Source organism: Melopsittacus undulatus, chromosome 4 (genome assembly GCF_012275295.1).
Source record: "Melopsittacus undulatus isolate bMelUnd1 chromosome 4, bMelUnd1.mat.Z, whole genome shotgun sequence".
Taxonomy (NCBI): domain Eukaryota; kingdom Metazoa; phylum Chordata; class Aves; order Psittaciformes; family Psittaculidae; genus Melopsittacus; species Melopsittacus undulatus.
The window spans coordinates 107,438,217-107,460,513 of record NC_047530.1 but is presented as its reverse complement, the minus strand read 5'-3'; the positions used below and the strand labels follow the sequence as shown (position 1 = coordinate 107,460,513).

Sequence of the window (22,297 nt, the reverse complement as noted above, 5' to 3'; positions counted from 1 at the left end):
AGTGTATTGTTTTCCATCCCCCCTCTTCTCTGACGTCTGGTACTTTTGTTAGCAGTTTGAGAATGAAGCAGAGGACGGGCAAAACTAAACAGAGTTCTTAACTCTTTATAGCACAGGGATAAGTCTAGAAATGTATCTAACAGTTAATAACTTAAAAAAGGAATCCCAAGAACCAGAATAACTGTTATTGTTTAGGATGGCAAATCATGGGCAGCTGGTGATTAAAACAGATACTGACTCTTCACTACTTCTGGCCAATGTAATGATATCCAACCTTACTTAACCTCAAAACTCTGCAGTCACACAGAGATGGCAATGAGGTCTTGTGTGAGCAAACACCCAAATGTGATAGATAAACTGCTAGTGGGCCCTTTATGTGCAGTTCCTAATATGTATTGGAAAATATCAGCTACTTCAGCAAAAAAGCATGTGTAGAAACACTCAAACAACATTGTTAGAATCACAGAATGGTTTGGGTTGGAAGGGACCTTAAGATCACCCAATTCCACGGGCAGGGACACCTCACACTAAACCATGGCACCCAAGGCTCTGTCCAACCTGGCCTTGAACACTGCCAGGGATGGAGCATTTACCATTTCTCTGGGCAACCCATTCCAGTGCCTCACCACCCTCACAGTAAAGAATTTCTTCCTGATATTGAACATAAACTTCTCTGTTTCACTTTGAACCCATCACCCCTTGTCCTATCATTACAGTCCCTAACAAAGAGTCCCTCCCCAGCATCCCTGTAGACCCCCTTCAGATACTGGAAGGCTGCTATGAGGTCTCCACGCAGCCTTCTCTTCTCCAGGCTGAACAGCCCCAACTTTCTCAGCCTGTCTTCATATGGGAGGTGCTCCAGTATCTGATCATCCTCGTGACCTCCTCTGGACTTGTTCCAACAGTTCCATGTCCTTTTTATGTTGAGGACACCAGAACTGCACACAATGCTCCAGGTGAGGTCTCACGAGAGCAGAGTAGAGGGGCAGGATCACCTCCTTCGACCTACTGGTCACGTTCCTTTTGATGAGAAAGGATTACTTATAATTACTTATAAATAACTACTTATAGAGAAGTATAAATAGATAAATAAAGTAATAGATTCTTTGGATACTAATACGTTCTGAATATTGAGGTGGTGCTAAATATTTTACAAGCTATTAGATGGAAGCAGAGATAAGAGTTATATTAAAGAAAAGAAGTTAATTAAAAGATTGCTCTACAGATAAATACTTGTCAGTGACTTTGACAGCATACCAAAGCTGGTGAGCAAAATTCAGTCACATGATGGTGTCTGCTGACATACTCCTGGGTATGGTCTGTTTGTCATACCAGTTATCTTCCTTCTCTCAAAGCAGTCTTCAGGGTTTTACTTTGTCGGTACTTTCATCTGCAGCTTTGTCCACAGAGCAAATGCAGTATGAAAGGAATTATAAATAATGTACTTGGCATCCTGGCAATGCTTTTATCCTTCCACTGACCGTTTTTTTTCTGACATTAATCCAGTGCCATGTCTTTTTCTAACATCTGTTGAGATTTTCAGTTTGTTTGAGCCTGAGTAAAAAGTCTTCAAGTGTAAAATCATTATGAAAATCTACTTTTGGGATGGTAATTAAATTAGTGGGAAACCTCAATTCTTTATTCCCATCAGCATTGGACTGTCAAGAATTTAAAGAAGCGACTTCAGATAAGGGCAGATACAATCTCAACCTAATGTGGTGGCTTCAAAGCCTTCATAGTTTTATGGCCTTCTGACTGTGTCATACATGTGGGGTGCACATTGTGCCAGCCAGGGTGAGCAGGGTGCTGTTACCCACATGAAAAAGGTAGGCTTGATCTGAATTGCCCATGCCAGTCTCAGTGGTGGAAGCTGCTTCCCACCTTCCTGTGTCCACTGCTTTGAGCAGAAGCTTCAAGTAGTACAGATCGAAAAGGCCTTTTCTTGCCTTGACTCATTTGTTTGCTGAAGTTGATAAATTGGCTGAGCTGATACACATCTGTTGAACTTCCTGTATGTCTAATAATAGAGTGGAATCAAAATGGAATCAAATGGAATACATTAATTGAAATTAAAGTACTTAAGTGTTGAAATATACACATAACAAAGGCATACATAGTCTCCTCTGTTGGCTTTGTGTGTTCATGGAGACAAGACTCTTTGCACTTCTGGTTTGTCTGGTCAATTCTAATAATAGACTAAATTATGGTAACATAGTAATAGACTAAACTCTATGAATTTTCTTATAAACAACACAGTGAAGGAGAGTTTCAGAGAGGGATCTAAGGAAGTACATTAATTACCTTTTAGAGGTTATGGATAAATCTTTTGCAGCATGAGAGGTGTAGGAGAAATGAAAAATACAGGAGACACAAAGGAGCTTCCTTTGAAGCAGTTTTGCCTCCTTGAACTTCCCTTGACAGTTCATACAAACCTATTGATTTTAAATATAAATGGAGACCTCATAGCAGCTTTCCAGTATCTGAAGAAGGCCTGCAAGGGTGCTGGGGATGGACTATTCATTAGGGACAAGGGGTAATGGGTTAAAACTTAAGTAGGGAAGGTTTAGATTGGATATAAGGAAGAAGTTCTTTACTGTGAGGGTGGTGAGGCACTGGAATGGGTTGCCCAGGGGAGCTGTGAATGCTCCGTCCCTGGTAGTGTTGAAGGCCAGGTTGGACAGAGCCTTGTGAGGTGTCCCTGCCTATGGCAGGGGGATTGGAACCAGATGATCTTAAGGTGCTTTCCAACCCTAACTATTCTGTGATTCTGTGATTTCATAGCTGATCTATGCTTTCCACGCATGGAAAGACGGGGAAGTAAATTTTGCAGTGGTTCACACAAGGAAAATGATGAGGACTTGACAAGAACAAAAGAAAGCTGTTGAAATAAGTAATGGTAAGATTAAAACTTGAAAGTCCATCTAGATATTTGTAGAGATGAATGAGAGGCTGGTTTTTAGATCCACTACATAGAAAGAAACTAGATGTGAAAACCCAAAGAGGTCACAAAGCCAGTCATATGCCAGAAATTTGCCAGTGCCTAACAGTTCAGCAACCACTTTCCTCTCACTCATCTTGATGCAGACCAGACATTGCATCTGTCATCTCCACATAGCAATAAGGACTGTGCCTTCCTCCAGGAGAGGCCTGGAAGTCCTTAGAAGAATTGAGGCTTTAGACTATTTCCATCTGGTCTGAGCCAAAATGACGATAGGCATTGAAGTCAAGCGAAGATAATTTGTCTTTTCTGTGCTTTTCAATGATCTGGCTGCAGCCACCCAGGAACTGGTGGGGCTACATCTGCACAAAAGGCAGATGGTGAAATCCAGAGTCTTCTAAATTGCCTTATGTTCACATACAAGTCTTTTGGAAAAACCCCCAAAACCAAACCAACACTACAATTGGTGCCTGAGCTCTGCTTTCCAGGAGTGCCAGAGTCCTGGCCACTGCACATCACTGTGTAGAGGTCAGAATTTAAAGTGAGAGGTCTCCTTTCAGTCTTGCAAGAATCACTCTGTAAAATAAACCCCATTCAACCTTACGAACAGTGCTGATACCAAATCACTGTTTGAACTAAAGACAGTTAAGATTTACACTCTTCTGTAGGAGTCATAACTTTTATTGCAAGATTTTATCATTTATTTAAAGCTTCTGGAAATACAAGCTGAAAAAAAAAACACCTTTTTTCCCTTTTAGAAATACATCTTTCTGAGCTATTACAGAACTGATTCCATTTTCTTTGCTGCATCCAAAATGACAATTTTTACAGCTCTGCAGCATTGTTATTCTGCACATAAGAAGGTAGAGCAGCAAAACCAAGCAACATGCCCAGTGTTTAATAACTTCTGAATCCTCTTACTAGTGACTTGATTATGTATCTTAATGCTTCTTGCATGAAACTGAGGGCCGTTAATTCTAGTAAATAGAATTCTTACCCAAAAATCCACAGGTTTGGACACTTCATACAAAACTATTGATTTGAAATACATATTTGTGTGGATAGTGCTTTCACCAGAAAGCTGCTGTTCCAATAATGTTGGTTTCTAGTGCTGTGTTTTACAAAACCTCTACTTTTATGCACAGTTTAGATACTATTCTTTGCTAATGAAAAGGGTGTATTTCAAACATGTTTTACATTTATTGTATTTGTGAAGGCAAGTATTTGGTTGATTTTTCATTTTGCTTCCCATCAAGTCCAGTGGCTGTTTAATTTTAAGATATATTAAAGATATATTAAAAGAATATAGAGTATTAACATGATCCTCGTCTTCCTCCTCCTTCTGTCAATGGAAAAGCCATGACCACATATTTATATCCACAAAGTGAACTGTGGTTGCCATTTGGTCACGTCTCACAGTGTAGATCCTTGGCAAAGGGATGGATACGTGTAGAGATGCAGCTTCAAATCTACTCAGATGGATTAATGCAAAAGACAGTATCCATTAATGTTTATAAGGGTAGTTGTGATGCAGATTAATGTTTATAAGGAGAAATGCAATGAAGTTCTTGAGACGATGAAAATGTGGTCACAAAACCCTCACAGATGGAAAACATTAAACAAACTGTTTAGAACTGTGCAATCATCTGATTAGGGAGAAATTGCTGGTGTGCTCTAACCAACTGCTGTTTATAATTCTTTAAAGATACAGTGTTGTGTACTTTGGCAAGGTAGGAAACAGTTTAAATAAGTTCTGGTAGATCAGGAACTAAATTCTTCTAAAGAACTAACTTTCCACTATGTTATCAGAGCTATTGGTAATAAATGTGAATTCTATAACCAAGAAAAAGAGAGATTTATCAGTTCTTTCTAGCAGCTCCTTTAGAAGAGACACATCTTACAAGTATCTGTTTCAAATTAGGTTTATAAACACTTAGCATCATCAGAATGCAGATTTCTAAATCCAGTGTGATCCTTGAGCATACAAGATACTTAAACAATGAAGATAGTGCCAAGAAGGTATAGCCAGATGCAATTTTCCCTATTCTTTTTAGTATGTTTGGATTGAATTGAAAGGACTGTCATGGGGTTTTAGCCTTGTACATGAAAATATACTCAACTGTTCCACTGCTTCTGTAACAAAAAGGTAGTGCTGTTAATTCAGTTGATGGCTCTTAAAAACTGGCTCTGCATAAGTTGGTGTGTGTGGGTTAGAAATGACACTGAACCATGAGCTCTGCAACAATCTCCCAAAACAATCAATTGCAAGGACAGAAAGGTCTTTAAAATGTGATTTGAAGTACGCTCATAATATGAACTTCATTTTGCATTGTTCTAGCAAATCTCAAACTTTCCTTAATATTTATTGATTTACAGGTTTGTATTTTATGATATTATAAAGAGATCTGCTTCTGACATATATGTGGCAGAGTAAACCAATGCCCCTTGAGAAGCACCATTGTCTGACTTGGAATTATAGAATCACAGAATGGTTTGGGTTGAAGGGGCCTTAAAGCTCATCCAGTTCCAACCCCTGCCACGGGCAGGGACACCTTCCACTGGAGCAGCTTGCTCCAAGCCCCTGTGTCCAACCTAGCCTTGAACACTGCCAGGGATGGGGCAGCCACAGCTTCTCTGGGCACCCGGTGTCAGTATCTCTGGATCTACTTCTAGTGTAGTTCATTAAACAATTGGCTTGGACTGCAGAATTCCGAAAAGTGTGTTTTAGTCCAAAATGACTGTCAGAAATTGTGTAATGAACAGATGTATTTTGAAATTACTTATTTTATTTGAGGACTTTGCTTGGAAAATAAAGATACTCTTACATACTTCCCACATTGAAGAGATGGTTGTGTGCTGTGCTGAAGATACTTCTTCGCCATTTGAATCAATATTCAATACTTATGTTGAATATTGCTTCTCTAGAAGAATAATCATGCTTTTTTTTGGTGACTGGACCAAAAGTGAATCCATTGGTTGGTGAAGATTCAGGGGAATGTGGGGGAAGGTCAAGGACTGCCAAATCATAGAATCATAGAATAGTTAGGGTTGGAAAGGACCTTAAGATCATCCAGTTCCAACCCCCCCTGCCATGGGCAGGGACACCTCACACTAAACCATGGCACCCAAGGCTTCATCCAACCTGGCCTTGAGCACTGCCAGGGATGGAGCATTCACAGCCTCCCTGGGCAACCCATTCCAGTACCTCACCACCCTAACAGTAAAGAATTTCTTCCTTATATCCAATCTAAACCTCTGCTGTTTAAGTTTGAACCCATTACCCCTTGTCCTATCACTACAGTCCCTAATGAATAGTCCCTTCCCAGCATCCCTGTAGGCCCCCTTCAGATACTGGAAGGTCTGAGGTCTCCACGCAGCCTTCTCTTCTCCAGGCTGAAGAGCCCCAACTTATGCAGAAGGTGTTAGAAACACGAGAACAGTACTGAAAATTGAAATAATATGGGATAAGCAGGGGGATCATGCAGATTTGGGCCGTGCTGAGGATAACCAGCGTATGGGCTTCATTGCAAAGCATGATAAAAGCTAAAAGCTGTAATTAGCTGCAGATACTGAGCAGCTGGGGAAGTGACACCGCAGGCATGTGCCTTGCTCAGCCACACGCCACCAGCCACCATGGCAAGCTCGTTCCAGGGTCAGACCTTTTGTAACGGCCCTGGGTGCCTCGGAACATGTTTACTGTCTGTCCTGGTGATATCATCCCGACTTCTCACATGGAACATAATTGCTTCCATGTTTTAATTAATTTAGCCAGCAAATTGATTGCTGTAATCTGATTTATTTAGTTGATAAGCTACTGCCAATTGCTTCAGCTTTTTTTGCCTATTTCATGGAAACGTTTGCAATTGGAAATCTCAGCTTGAGTCTTGTATTTCTGTTTTTTCCTCCTCATTTATCAATCTTTACGATTACTTTGATTTGCCCTTCTTTTTGGAAGATCCTTTTGCTGCTTTCTGCCATTTTCACTTCTATGCTGTTCAAATAATGTATTAAATAGTATTTAACTCATTTAATCTTTCACATTTTTTCCTTTTCCATCCCATTTCTTTTGGAGCTGCAACTCCTTAAAGCATAACCCTCATAGGTTTGTATTGTCTTTTATTCCATTGGTTGTACTGGCATTGCAAGCTGGGGGCTCATTATTGTATTTTGCTGTTAGTTTGAAGTGTTGCTAAAACCTGGGATTAAAAGTCTCTGGAAGTCTGGTTGAAAATGGAATTCTAGGAAGCTTTCTTGTGAAAGCCTGAAGTCATCTTTAGCTGCCCTTCACTGTCAGCTGGCTCAGGGTCAGTCCCTTGGGGTTTTCCTTTAGAAAAAGACATAAAACGGCTAAAATTTTCTATTCTTGCATAAGTGTGATGAAAATCCATATCTGAAAATATGTTTATACAATAGAATAAAAAAGGTTCATCCAGAATTGCTGAAATTCCGTTGATTTTGATTAAGATTTCTAGCTTAGCCGCAGAAAATGTCTTCAGTTCCCTGGAATCAAGGTTATAATCCAGAGGGTGAGGATAACTATTAAAGTTACAATGTGCTTTTTCTTCATTTGTGCAGTGCAAAATGATTCCCAAAACATATGAAATGAGGCAATAACTGTTTCTGCAATTTTAGCTGCTGTAGAATTAATTTGACATGAAAAGTAAAGACTAAAGCACCTTTATGTGTTGTAAGTGCAACTCTGGAATCATTGGAAGTTGCAGAAATACACATTCTTGGAAGGAGGTCAGTACCTCTCATTAGTCACCATTTGTGTGACAAAGCTTAGGCTGACTCTTAGTGTCGTTTCATAGATAGGAAAGCACTGATTTTAGTGGAGTCCAGGATTTGGCTCCTTGGGTAAATCTGACTGAATGACAAGGTATTTTAGCTTGTAGTTGAAATGAAAATGCAGCTTATGTAGTGCTTCTCCTTTTTTCACATGCAAAATATGCTTCAGAAATAGATGGAATAAGCTGTTCTGCTTGGGATGTCAGTGTACTTACTAGTTTGCAAGTTCTACTAGAGTTAGGAATGAGATAAGCATTCTGCTTTTATCTAGAAAGACATTTACTCATGTTTTTCATAAGAAATGAATTAAATATTTCACTCATCTCTACTGGAAGTGTTTATGTGGCACTTGCTTTCCCTCCCTCATCTTTTCTATTTCAAAATACATCCTTAATTTAGTATTCTCAACATTTAATTCACTGATTTAATGGCACATTTAATGTGTCTCTCCCAACAGTGACTGAGTCACTTCTGATGATGTTCTTGAGACAAGTAAATTCTCTGGAAAGACATGTGTGTAGTTTTAATTCCCCGATAGGGAGTGAATTAGCATTCCTTTTTTGTGCTGTTTCCAACTGCTTGTTGGGTTTTGACCATGATTTCTTCTGTCTCTAAAGAGAAATGAGCAGCTCAAAATCCTGAACATTCCTGTGTTATTCTGAGTAACTTGGGTACTTTGAGGAGCAGAAAAACTCGGCTAACAAAGGTTCTGAGAACCACAGGGGAGATGCATCTGGTGCAGAATAAAGCTTGGTCTGGCTCATCAGTGCTGACCCAGAGAAAATAAACCTTCCCAGAACACAGGAATCAGAAGTGCCTGCAGAGTCCATCAAAAATGAACTGGGGCAAGAATGAGCTTGTAAAACTTTGACCAAGCTAATCTGGATCTGCAGAACCACCTTGTGCAGTCTGCTGATGGGCTGGGAGCTGCAGTCACCTGCAGGTAGGGAGACAGGCTGCAGGACTGCACTGGACTAGTGTCTTGTAAGCATTAAAATTGAGCTGTACCTGCTGCAGTTCTGCTTCTGGTCCTTACGTGCATGGAATCATTGAACAGTTTGTGTTGGAAGGGACCTGAAAGCTCATCCAGCTCCAACCCCTGCCATGGGCAGGGACACCTTCCACTGGAGCAGCTGCTCCAAGCCCCTGTGTCCAACCTGGCCTTGAGCACTGCCAGGGATGGGGCAGCCACAGCTTCTCTGGGCACCCTGTGCCAGCGCCTCAGCACCCTCACAGGGAACAGCTTCTGCCTAAGAGCTCAGCTCAGTCCCCCCTGTTCTGGCAGGTTCAAGCCATTCCCCTTGGCCTGTCCCTAGAGGCCCTTGTCCCAAGCCCCTCTCCAGCTTTCCTGCAGCCCCTTTAGGCACTGGAGCTGCTCTCAGGTCTCCCCTTCAGGAGCCTTCTCTTGTCCAGGCTGCCCCAGCCCAGCTCTCTCAGCCTGGCTTCACAGCAGAGTTACTGAAGCCCTTTTACCATCTCCGTGATCCCCTCAGGACTTGCTCCGACAGCTCCATGTCCCTCTTGTGCTGAGGTCCACAGAGCTGCATGGTGCATTTAAACTAAAGACATATTTGAAAGTTAACTAGATGAGCAAAAAGCCTATCTAAAATAACAGAAACAAAACACGCAAACCCGAAAGCCTCCTGAGTATGCAGTTAATATTCTTCATTGGCAGTTCACATGCTCATTTCTCATATTATCTGAAGTAATCAAGAATAATGACAGAGATACAACTTCAAAAGAACTGACTAGTTCATTTTGTCTTCTGGAAGAGCATCTAAAAGTGAAATAGTTATCTTTGTCACCCTGCCATCTACTGCATTAGATTCCTTGGGTTTTGTATTAGTGTCTTGGCTTTGGAGGCACCAGATACTGTTTTTCAGATGGGAAGTTGTTCATTCTCATTTAGCTGACATTTTCCCCAGGTACTACTCAGCTTTTTTCATAGTGCATCCCTGAAAAGCAAGTCTTGGAAAAATATCAGTATCCTTTAAGTCCAGCCCTTCAGTAGCCGTTTCTCAGTCACCATATTTCATGATAATTAATTGAGGTAGTCTAGAATAATTGCATTATATGGGAGCTCCTCATAAATACATTGTGAATTTTATACTTATTGTTTTATGTACATCCTTTTCATATGTGTCCAAATGTGGAATTTTAGTCAAGTGTGGGTTAGGCAATGTAGTCCAAGGGGCTGTGTTTGCAGGTAAGCCAGAAGCTATTGCTGCTTGCTGTGAATTCCAGCTGAAACTGAGAACTGCTCTGAATTGCTGTATTCACAGGAAATGTTTTCCATTGGCCCCTATTCATGTTTACTACTAGAATAATAAGAGTCAAAACACAATGAGTTATTGTTTCCGTGTGGCACAGCAGGGCTAGTGGCTTTTGAATGCGTTTTGTCAAGTGATTAGTCTGCTCGCTTCTCAAGATTGAATTGCAAATCATAAACCAGTTGTATGATTTCAGGCACAAACCCAAAAGTTTTGTTCGGAAAGCGTCTTTAGGATTTAGCCTTGCTGCTACTTCCTGTCTTACCCCATTTAAAAGTTCCCTTTAAGTTATACTCGTAAAACTCTTAATTCTTCTGTCTTCATCTTTTAAGGATCGTTGATAATATTTTGATGAAGTGCGTTTTCCCCCTCTGAAACATTCTCTTTTTAAACAGTGATTGCAGAAGTTCCTGTTTTTCTCTTGTGGAGGAATTGCAACGAGTTGGCTGACTGAGAATATCCTGAGTGTTTTACTGTACTCCCTTTGTGACTTGTGCTTTCTGGATTTCATTAAGAATCCTTTGCCTTGAATTTTGTTGTTGTTGTTGTTTATGCTCCATTTTAACTGTAGTCTTATTTTGGTTTGAGTTAGCATTTATACCCCAAAGCATACTGTCTTGAATAGTTCTTCATGTATGAGTCTAGTAATGCAGAAGCAGTATGGGAAGAAACACATTTCAAGTCACTGTCATATATAAGTATTACTATGAATGGATATTGCTCATCTTGTCACTGTGTATTGTCATTTAGTCTTTGAGGATGATTTCGTCCTATGGAAATGCGATTTCCTCCTATGTTGAATGCAAAGAAATAATGCTTCAAATTGAGTGAGAAATGAGCTTAAATTCAAGGGTCAAACACATTAGATTTGTGACTGAGATGGAAATCTTCTGTTTCCACTCATTAATATCGCCTATAGTTCAGTCATAAAATTGGAAAAGTCCATTTGTTTCTTCCTTTTTAAGTTTTTGTGTTAGAATCATTGCTCATTGGCTGTGACAGGGTCATGTAAAGCAGCTGGAGCTTACTTTCAAACAGCATTCCACAAGGCTGTAGTGTTTCTCAAATCAGTTGACATGGCCACGGTGTAACCAGCAGAGGATGGGTGCCTCTTCTGATCACTTTCACACCTAGTTTGAAAGCTTTGGGTTATCCTGAAACATCCGAACTCCTTGTAAATTGAATGTTAAACCTGTTATTCTTCTTTGATTTGGAAAATGTTAACACTGTTCTCATCTTTAAATCCATGCAGGTCCAACTGCTTTAAAATTGCAGATTAAAACAACTTGAAACAAACCCAAAATCCAATGTACCCTTTTCGGCTGTCAATCTGTAAATGCAGCTGTTGTCAAGTGTTAATATCTCTGTTTTTTCCTGTAGATTTAGTGCTTAGAGATAACAGTAGCTTTCTGAGATTCCATTTTTAACCAAAATGGAAGATAATTTATAATGTGTGTTATTTAGGTGGGTGTTTGCTTCAAGGACCGCTTCCAGAGTGAAGCCCAGGTTTGAGTTAATGGCACAGGTTTAAATACTTTAGAGTTTGAATTAGGAGTGGTTCTTTCCCTGTTTCCTTTCTTTCTTCCGCTGTTTCATCCTGCTATGGATGTTCTCTGTGTAGCATGGGAGCAGAAGCACAAAGTGAAGATGGCCAAATGCTTTCTTTGTTGCACGGGGTTTAAGTAGCATTGAAGGAAACTGAAACTTATAATCAGAAACAGCGTTATTTCAGGGCTTAGCAGGAGCACCACGTTTCTTTTTTGAATTAGAAATACCAGACTTCAGTAAGGCTTCTTGCTAATTCTGAATCCATTCTGCACAGAAAATGCAAGCAGTATTTCCTGTGACTAGTGTGGGGCTCGAGGAAATTGGCAGTTTTCCTTTTTCCTATTTAAAAAATAAGAAAGTCAATAAATTTGTCACTTATTTTTTATAATTTCTGCACTTATTTTCCTGTAAGTGGAAAAATGTACTTTATAAAAGATGTCAGCTTGCAGCTCTAGATTATACCCCTGACAAATCTGTCATGTTTGTGAGGAGTATGTTAAAGGGGATGAATGAAGAGGTACCATTGACCCGGCACCCATCGCGCACGGCTCTGAAGAAGAGTGGTACAGAACACTGCTGCTACAGGTTGTCCTTTGATCAAAACCAGCTTGACCCAAATCAACCACCACCAAAAAGCTTGGTTTAGTAGCACTGTGCTACAAAAACCTTTGAGCTATCACACACCTTTTTCAGTGTGATGTTGGCTCCAAGCCTGTGGAGAGTTGCAGTGGGCTGTTGCAGAGCTCACTCTCTGCTCTCTGAGTCTCACTTGCACGGCTTCACACGTGCTTACCCAGCTTTCTGAGCAGATGTCGCTGGTTTTCACTTCAGTTTATGTTGGGTAGTAATCATAAAGATTAATGCACTTGGAGAGTAAGAAATATTTGGCTGTCTGCTTCCCAGAATAATTTCATAGACACTAATCAATCCCTACACTGTAATCAAAAACTTCAGATAATGAAAGTTTGAATTTCTGTCTAAATCGCACCAATGTCCGTTTTGCTCTTACTCCAAACAAAAATGGTAAGAAAAGTCCTCCTCCTTCATGTTGGTATTTCAGCAGGAATGCATATCAGTGTCTGAAAATCACGTTTTGGTTTCGGGAGGGAGCTTGCAGGTTTGGGGGAAGTTAGTGGGCTCTGCAGAGAAATAAAACCGGAGTTGTACAGGAGCATGTCAGACTTCCTGCTCTTCACATTCCTCCTTGTCCCTTGAGTACAAAAGCATTTCTGGGGCTGATTGCTGGATGAGGCTGCCTTTGAAGACTGCTGTTGTTACTTGCTTGATGTCACTCAGCAATGTTGCCTGTGCTCTTGCAAAGGTGCATGCGTGGAGCTGGTCCAGATAATCAAACCTGTACCTGCCTAACAGCACAGCATCACCTAGAGGGTCTTTAGATCTCTTCTATTTCTTACTTTGTTTTTTACCCTTACTTAGTAATGTATCTATATGCTTTGCTGTTTCAGAAAATAAATCCTTCAGGTAGAATTGCATTTAATAGTGATATGGGGAGAGGGAACAAAGGATTTTAACACCTCTGCAAGTTTTTTATGGGATCAGAGTGGCAAGGTTGAATTACATATGAAATCTCTCCTATATTAAAATTTCAATAGCTTACTGTTTTATAAACAACTTTCTGGTTTAGGAGCATAGGGGAGAAGAGAATGAGGTGACAGTTAATTTATTCAACAAGAATTCAGCTGTATTGTTAGCATTGAGACCAATGGGATGATGTGGCTGTGAAGGCAGACAATTGGCATCTGTGGTTGCTCAGGTTCCTAAAACGACAGGTACTTTCAATTTACAAAACTGCTTTTTCTGAAGTTTGGGGGTTTTATGTATCTCCCATCCAAACTACATTGATAGATGTACCTGAATTAAAGGATAAAACATTGTGTGTTTTATATGTCAAGTGACAGTGTCTCTTCTGTAGGCTACAATTAATCAACAGCTCCATGAGAGGATAATCTGCACAGAGGGCAAAGTCCCGCATCCAACAGTTATGAACTTGGAAAAGGAATTTTGTCTTCAAACCTGTGATGTTAGATCAGATACAAGGAAGAAGTTCTTCCGTGTGAGGGTGCTGAGGCACTGGCACAGGGTGCCCAGAGAAGCTGTGGCTGCCCCATCCCTGGCAGTGCTCAAGGCCAGGTTGGACACAGGGGCTTGGAGCAGCTGCTCCAGTGGAAGGGGTCCCTGCCTGTGGTTTTCTAGGATTGTATCTTTTTGTGGGTTGTATCAATGCACCAGCTGTTTGTGAGGTGAAGCAGAGGCTAGTGGGAGACTCAGGAGGTATAAGATGAGAAAGTGCATGAAGGTAAAAATGAAGGAGGTTTGGCTTTTTGATGGTAACAACACTGCATTCAGTAATGATTAAAGCTGCCTTTTTATTTCACGATTGTTCCACTACCTGATGAGTCTGGGTCTTTCCAAAAATGGAAATCACTAACTGAAATTTACTTATTAAAAGCATGGAAACAACTCTTATTGACAGAACTGGTTTTCTTGTTTTGAACAAGTAATTCTATTTAATATGGCGTATAATCTCATTTTGAATTGGGATTCCTCCTGTATCCCAGCATCAGTCACGCAGAGAAGTTGTGTTAGGATTTAGTTGGCATCTTCTTAAATATAAAGCAAATTTTATCCTGTGCCACTCAGCAGGAGCTGATAGTTGAAGTTTTCATTTTGGGAGGGTAATTTCTGTCTTTAAACGATGCTGGAGCCCAGTCTGCTTTTATTTCCCATTAAATTCTCTTAAATCTATTCTGTTCAGGTTTAAATCATAAGTAAAGGGAATACGTTCCTGAATTCATACAGTGTTGCCTCCAGAGCAGTAGCAATTGAAAGGTGGCTGAATTTTAACTCATGGGTGTATTGTTATGGTGACACAAGTTCCTATGTGCTTGCTCTAAAAGCTTAACAATGTACCTGAGATTATTTCACTGACACTTTGCATTGCAGTAAAAGGTTTCTTTTTCAGATGGAGTTTAAATTGTATATACTTAAGTACTTTTACAGAAGGTTATTTTTGTGATTAAAGTTTTTATTTTGGGGGAGTCAATGGAAATATATCTTTGTAGACACTTGGGCTGTTATTCTTCTGCCTTTCAAAGCTTGTTTGCAGAATCTGGAATCAACCTTAATGTGTAAACCAAATATAAACATAGTCCCTCAAGTGTAAGTTCGTAAGACCAAGTATATCTGGCTTTAAACATTTCCTGATTACAAACTCATTGCTAAATGTTTTATATATGTAGTTTATGCACAGAACTCACTGTGTTAAGCTTAAATATGTCTGAAGTATTTGTATTATACTGATTTTTCCCAATATATTGGTATTTTCTCGACTGCTCTGGTAGAGCCTTCTCCTTCCTGCCTGAGGGCTGTGTTACAAACCTGTGCCACAAACCTGTCCAGGAGAGGACTGATCTACAGCACGGTTTGGCAAGCCTTGCTTCTCCCCAGAAAACACTTGGCTAAGGTGCTTAAACAAATTTAATGGAACCCTGGGTCAAAGCAGCAGTTTCATATGGCTGTAGAGCTAGCATGGGCCTTGAGTGCAAGGAGGGCAATTCACTGACTGCACTTGATGTCATGAGTAAAAGTAGAGTAAGAGTATAAATGCTGAGCACCAACAGAGTTCAGTTGAGCAAGCAAGGCTATAGTGAAACCAAAGTTACAGTAGCTTTAGTTTAAGAAGTTGAATCTGATTCCAGGAATGTTACAAGCCAAAGGATGAACTCATCCAGAGTATCAAGCTTCAGTACTATTAGAAAGCAATGAGTATCAAACAGTGAGTAGTGAGCAGCTTTGAAAGTGCTTTTGGCATGAGACTATGAAGGCTGGGCTTGGCCTAAATCCATTTCAGGACACAATCTTATATTTAACCTAGAGGTGCAGTAAATATAAATGTTCCAATTTAAGAAGTTAAAATAACTTTACACTTGTGTCACCTCCAGAAGCTAAACTTGCAAATTTTCCCTTGGTGAACTTTCAGAGAGGAGGAGGTTCTAATAGAAGTGGCAGGAGGGCTGGTAGTAAAACCAACCTATTGGGATATCAGAAAGGTGTTGGCCACACATCAAAAAACTAATGGATTTCAAAGAGGGAAAGAAAGCCATAAAGTGTTTTTGACTTGGTGTTTATCTAAAGCAATTGCCAACAATAATTAGGGGAGAATGCAATCTTAGCAAGTACTGTTCAGATTTTCTTCCTTCAAACCACATTTTCCTAGTTAAGTCTTAAGAAATACATGTTGCTTTCATGTTAGGAATCAAAACACAGATAAAAGTAATGAAGTCATTCTAAACTTTGCAAAGCAGGCTTCGTTAACTTGCACATACTAAATTCAAGCCATCAGAAGGAATACGTTGATAAGCTGTTTCTGTGGATGAATAGAGGCAGGTTCTTAAGAATGTCCTGGAAAGAAATGAGTTTCATGGCCTCTTTTGTCTTTATTAAAGCATAAAGAAGGCCCAAAAGGGAGTATTAAGCTTTTCCATAGTTCAGGCTACTTTTGAGTAGAGATTTGTCTTACAGAATTCTTCAGCTTCTTACAGACAAGTTCTTCAGCTTACCTGTGGCAAGTCTAGTGAGCAGGTATGTAAAACAAAAAGAAGACAGAACATGCTCAGAAAGTTCTACCTCTATTTATTCTCTTACAAATAAAACGTACCTTTGCCCATGAAGTAGCTATTTGAGTTACCTGTTTTTCCATGGCAGGTGGTTTGATTTTGAGTCAACTGATGACCAGCAGGCGGTTTCAGTGTGTGTATTGTAAGCAAGGAACAGTTTAGAGTGAATACCACTGAGATCCTGTTCAAGGATCCTTAAATGTTCAACCTAAAAGCAGAAAGTATATGAACATAACCAGTATTTTAGTTTGGGGCAAACTGATGCAGTTCTTAAAGCTAAACAATTATACTTTTGCTGGTTCTTCAGTCAGCAAGAATGTCCTGATGCCTGTGCTGGTTTGGGCTGGGATAGAGTTAATGTATTTCACAGTTGCTAGTAGGAGGTTATGGTTGGATTTGGGTTGGAAACAGCATTGATCACACAAGGATGTTATCACTGAGCACTCCTTATGCAGAATCAAGGACTTTGCTCCTCAACCCACCCCACCAGTGAGGAGGCACAAGAAGTTGGGGGGACATAACTAGGACAGCTGACCCCAACTGACCAAAGGAATACTGCAGATAATATGGAGTCATGCTCAGTATATAAAGCTGGGGGAAGAAGGAGGAAAGGGAGGACATTGGTAATGATGGTGTTTGTAGGTAAGATGGAGCTCTGCTGTTCTGCCTATGGCTGAAGGAGATTGAATGGGAAATGATGAATGGTTTTCTTGTTTTGCTTGTGTGTCCAGCTTTTGCTTTGCCTATTAAACTGTCTTTATCTCAACCCATGAGTTTTCTCACTGTCACCCTTCCAGTTCTGTCTCTCATCGCTTCAGGAGGGAAGGAGTGAGGAGCTGCGTGGGGCTGAGATGTTCATTGGGGTTAAACCACAACAATGCCAAAATAAGATTGAGTCATTTGTACAGTTTATGTCTCTAAATGCTGATGTTCTACTAAGCGTCTCTTCTCTGTTACTGTTTGAATTTGTATGATTCCATTCTCAAACTTGTATTTCAGACTCTGTTCAAGTTGACTCTTACATTGCCGGCTTTTTAAACCTGAAGTTCAGGAAGGAAAGTCTAAGGGTTTCTTTTTTACCAGTGTTCTGTAATGATTGTATTATTTTTTCCTGCAACGGCCTCAGGTGTATGGCATGTTCTCTTCCTTTCTTTAAAGAGTTTTCTAGCACTTTAGAGCCAATTCTTCTGACACGCAGCAGCAATATAACGTTATTATTCAGCAGCAGTAGCATCGATTGGATTCATGAAAACAAGGAAGTTTTAGCTTGTTCAACGATGCTCTTGTGTGTATGATTCTGGTTAAATTAAGTCACAAGGGGTCTGTAGATGAGGTTAATGAGATTCAACTGTGGTGTGTGTATATCTTTTGAAAGCTTGAGTAATTATGTTGTGTTCACCCAGCTAGTGCTTGCACTAGCTCTGTTGGGATCAGACTTGAAATACGGGCATGTGCTTAATTTTGTTCTACTAGAGGAGGACAGAAACCTGTATAAATCATAGAATCATAGAATAGTTAGGGTTGGAAAGGACCTTAAGATCATCCAGTTCCAACCCTCCTGCCATGATGAAAAAAAGATGGGGTTGGAAGGCCAGGGAGTTTTACGTGGGGAAGTAGTTTATTGCCTGATGCTTACGTAAGACAAGAGCATGGAGGCTCCTTGCTGGACTTAATACACTTTTCACAGCTGGGGCAAGGGAGCACTCTGTGCTGGTAGGTATTGGAAGAGGTTTTAGTCATTAAGTGCAATAGGCAACAACAGTGAGTTAGTAGCTTCTGGTCGGTTGTGTTTGAAAGCATTTTCCCAGATAAAGTTTCACTTCTCTCAGTGAGCTCCAGTGAGCATTAAATGAACGTGAATTTTAAAACATGGCAGTGGAGGCATGTTCAGAAATACCACCATTAGAAATGTGTGATACATCATTTACCTTTTCACACAACACAAATACAGTGACTTCACAAGCTAGGTTCTGTTTCCAACCATGATTCAAGACCGCTCTGTAGAGCAGCTCTGCTTTCGTCTGCTGTTCATCTGCAGATTAGTTTTATTACTTCATACAGCTTTCATGATGCCTAATGTAGTCGCATACGTTAAGATCAGAGGGACAATCTACATAACTAATTTTTATGTTCTCTGATTCTCTTCGCAGTTGATGAAGGTCGGATCAAGGAACTGGGCAGGGTGAGAGTACTCCACAAGAGAACCATCATGCCTTACAGTGTGTATAAGAAAAGACGGAAGGGACCAAGTGATGAAGCCAGTGTCCAGCAATATGCAAGTCTGGTTGGACAGACCTGTTCAGAAAGAATGTTGCTGTTTAGAAGTTGAGAAATGGTGAATTTGATGGCACCTCATTTTATTGCACTGCCACTGGGTGATATGTACTATAGTTGTGTGTTGGTATGCCTCCTCAAATAGCAGTATGAACTACAGGTATATATCTAGGCTTGTGTGAATACATGGTACTGTGTTTTAAGGCCAATTCCAATAAAATTTACAGTACAGCAAGGCTTTAGCAATATAAGGTTAGAAAAACATGCTTGCAATATATTTTAATGAAGTAGCTCTAGCCTTTCTATGCATTTTGAATAATTCTGTGTCTAAGCAAAATGAAAACCAGGTGTCTTTCTTTTCTTTTTTTTTAGAGACAAAGGTTGACTAAATCTACATTAACAATAATTAAAATTACAGCTGGTTTCAAATAGCACCTTGGATATCTGTCATTAAAAATTGCCATGAAATTTATGCTCGCATTCGTATGCTCCTAGACTCTTGCAAAGAGAATTGGAACGTGCTGTGACTTCCTAACGTGAAATCTGGCATGGTTTGGTCTTTATTTCAATAGTATATTTAAAAACAGGAAGAAATGATTTTCACTGCACATTCTTCATTTGTTTGAAGCAGTAGGTTAGTGTCTGAGGTCCTAGTGAATGTAGGAGTTCACAGTGGATTCTTAGTGGCAGGGGATGCAGTGCTTTGGAAAACTTTTCCCTTTAGAGATGAAACAGAATAGTTGCACTATAAATATACCAAAGATATGCAGCCAAGAGGCACAGTGGGTTTTTGGTATAAGCCTTATCCTTTGTCTAAAGAGAGTGGGTATTGTAGTATCAAAATTTCCACTAATGTGAAATAGAGCATGGGAGGTTTATCCTGCAGCTCTTCAGTGCACATTTCAGAACTGTGCTAAAGACACCAGACAAGAGGTACCACTGCTGGGGTTTGTTGCAATTGTTTTCTGTATTGGGTGGGAAGACTTTAAATATCAGATTCCTGCATTTTTTACTGTTTTGTTTATGGTGCAGCAGCTCACAGGTTAACATCTTGCATGTTAACATCTTAATACCATTGTATTAAATACTTCTGTTGGAAACACAGGAAGTTGTGATGCTCTATGAAAGCACTTTATTAACTGATACCTGAATGTTGTCATTAGTAGTCTGCGCGCCTATCAAGTCATACAAGTTATAGGCATTTGGGGAAATAACACTTGTATAATTCAGTAATGTATAACAACATTGTAACAATCCCAATGCATTTGTGTTTCTTATCTTCATGGATAACAGAAGCTAGTATTTACCTTGAATCAACTTGAAGTTTCCTGTTAACTCTAGAAAAAAAGATCCCTGTTCAAGAATACACATGCAGATGGTTTACACCAGAAAGGAACCAAATTCCACTTTACCCTCTGAAGGTTACATCTATCATTATGGGTTTGATTTAATTTTAAACACATGGCCAATATTATTCATCATTGATTTGTATATGGAACAGGCACTTCAAGTGCATTGCAGATTTAACTTTTTTTCCATATCTTTTTGATCATTCTGATAGCATTGATAACAGAGTACAGCTTCAACAGTGATTTCCAAAAGTCATTTTGTTTTATTAATTGGGATGTAGTGTATTGATCTACTCCCAGCCTGCAACAAAATTGTTTCATTCTGTCAGCATTATAGCTGGTATGTGTTAATCTTTTGCCTGGTACCAAGAAGTTTCTATATACTGTACCATGTAGCTTGTCCATGTCTTATCTAAACCTGTTGCCACGGGGGAACCATTAAATACTACTATGAACATTAGTATAAAGAGTTCAGTTCTGTGGAGAAGATGCGCTTGCCATTCAGTGAAATGTCAACTAGTATAATGTTTTCTGTCTACACAATATGTTGAAAAGAGGTGATGCCCATATAGTCTAAAACCAAAATAAATGAGAACACCTTTTTGTATGATATAAAATCAGTTCATGGGCACAGACTTTCAAAATCCTAAAGCTTATCAGTTATGAAGATTACCATTTCATGATGGCCTCACTGTGCTCCTGGAGAAGTTAAAGTTTCTGTTAAATAGCATGGGAGCAGACTTAATGTCACCACTGAGAGTTCTTGAAGAGCTCCATCTTCTTGTGCCCACTATTTGCTACTGACATGCCTTCTAGATATGTGTTAGACTGCTGTCTGATGCTGTTTCTCTTGGGGAGCTTTTAATGACTGCAGTTAACGAAAACTGACATAAGATTGAAAGGTGATTACAGCATAAGGCTGTTGTTAGTGTGACCACTAAAGGTAAATGACCATTTCCTGTGAATTCTGAAATGGTGCTTTCGCTTTCTGACCTCCACTGGAACTGCAGCACCACGTCAGGCTGGGCTTGGGACTCTTCCTGAACTCAAGTATATATCTGTGTATATATATATATGTAAAAATTCATTTGAGTTCATCTGATGTATTAAGGTGAGATCTGACTCACTTCTTTAGTGTTATTTCAGAAGGAAATCAGAGCAGTACTTTTTCAGGACCGATACCTCTGCTTTAGAAGTGGAATAGAGTCCAAGGATGAAGTTCTGTAAACTTTGCCACTGACTTCAGTGGAGCTAAAAATTCACCACTATTACAGACTTATTTAATAAGATATTGTCATTGAGAATTACTGAATTTAGAGATATTTAATTTAGTACAAAACTATTTTATAAGAGGGTTTTTTTGTGCACTTAGTTTGTGAGAGTTAATCCCTAAAGTACGATTGCCTTGTTCTATCATCTGTTGATAAATGAGCATGAAACAGTGGTAAGAAAATGCAGAGCTGTGACCAGGGCTAAAAATACCTTTCTTTGTTTCGACTGGAAATAAATGGGGAGCTTTCTCATTTCCAGCATCAACACGTTTCAGTAAATGCAAAAGAACCCGCATGTTGAGTTTGTAATTGCTTTTCGGCAGCCCTGTTTGACTTGCAAGTATAGAAAATAAAGTTATTTCTAGTCTCTGTGAATTATTCTAAGTAATAGCTCTGAGTGTGGCTTCTGTATTACTTTGCAGCTTTCTGCAAATGGAGACTAGATAGGAGTAGCTGCTTATTTTAGTTAAGCTGTACCATTTCTTGTTGGTTGGAAATAACCCTTCCACCGAAATAAGGAGCCAGAAAAACACCACAGAAATCTGGATTATGGGTACAAAGATAAAAACACCAATTCGTTTTCAATGAATGGGGCAGGATTCCAGCTAATTCTGGCTTCCTGAATGAGATTTTTATTGAAGCCCAGTGCCACCACAGCTCAAATTTTTGGTGAGTCTCTGTCTCATTGATCCTTTGGAGTCTACATCCATCAATCTTTTTGAAGCTCTCTTAATATTATATGATCCTGGAATGGTTTGGGTTGGAAGGGACCAAGCTCCATCCAACCTGGCCTTGAACACTGCCAGGGATGGGGCAGCCACAGCTTCTCTGGGCACCCTGTGCCAGCGCCTCAGCACCCTCACAGGGAAGAGCTTCTGCCTAAGAGCTCAGCTCAGTCTCCCCTGTTCTGGCAGGTTCAAGCCATTCCCCTTGGCCTGTCCCTACAGGCCCTTGTCAAAAGTCCCTTTTGAAAAGTCTCTCCTGTCTCTGTCAGGTGGTTGTTCTGAATTCCCTCTCATTCTGTTAGTCCCATATAGTCCTTCAACACATATTATGTGCTCTCCTCCTCAACCTCTCCATCTCCAGCATCCCCCCCTACTTAATGGTTCTTTTTGCTCATTCTGTCCCAGTCCTGCTACAGAAGAAGTCTGCATTTGGAAGGGTGTAGACAATATTTAGGGCAGGAATCATCACCATGTTTCAGGGACATCATCAGTGTTTC

General features: G+C 40.0%; 1 protein-coding gene across 4 annotated transcripts in view; it reads left to right on the top strand.

Annotated features, from left to right (window-relative positions):
• Positions 1 to 21,465, top strand: part of ATE1 (arginyltransferase 1) — an 86,528-nt gene extending 65,063 nt beyond the window's left edge. For all 4 annotated transcript variants that reach the window (XM_034062445.1, XM_034062444.1, XM_034062443.1 and 1 more), the window contains exon 12: positions 18,332 to 21,465. In XM_034062445.1, coding sequence (XP_033918336.1) covers positions 18,332 to 18,510 — 179 coding nt within the window. In that variant the 3' untranslated portion in view covers positions 18,511 to 21,465. The remainder of the gene's footprint in view (positions 1 to 18,331) is intronic.
• Positions 21,466 to 22,297: the final 832 nt, after the last annotated feature.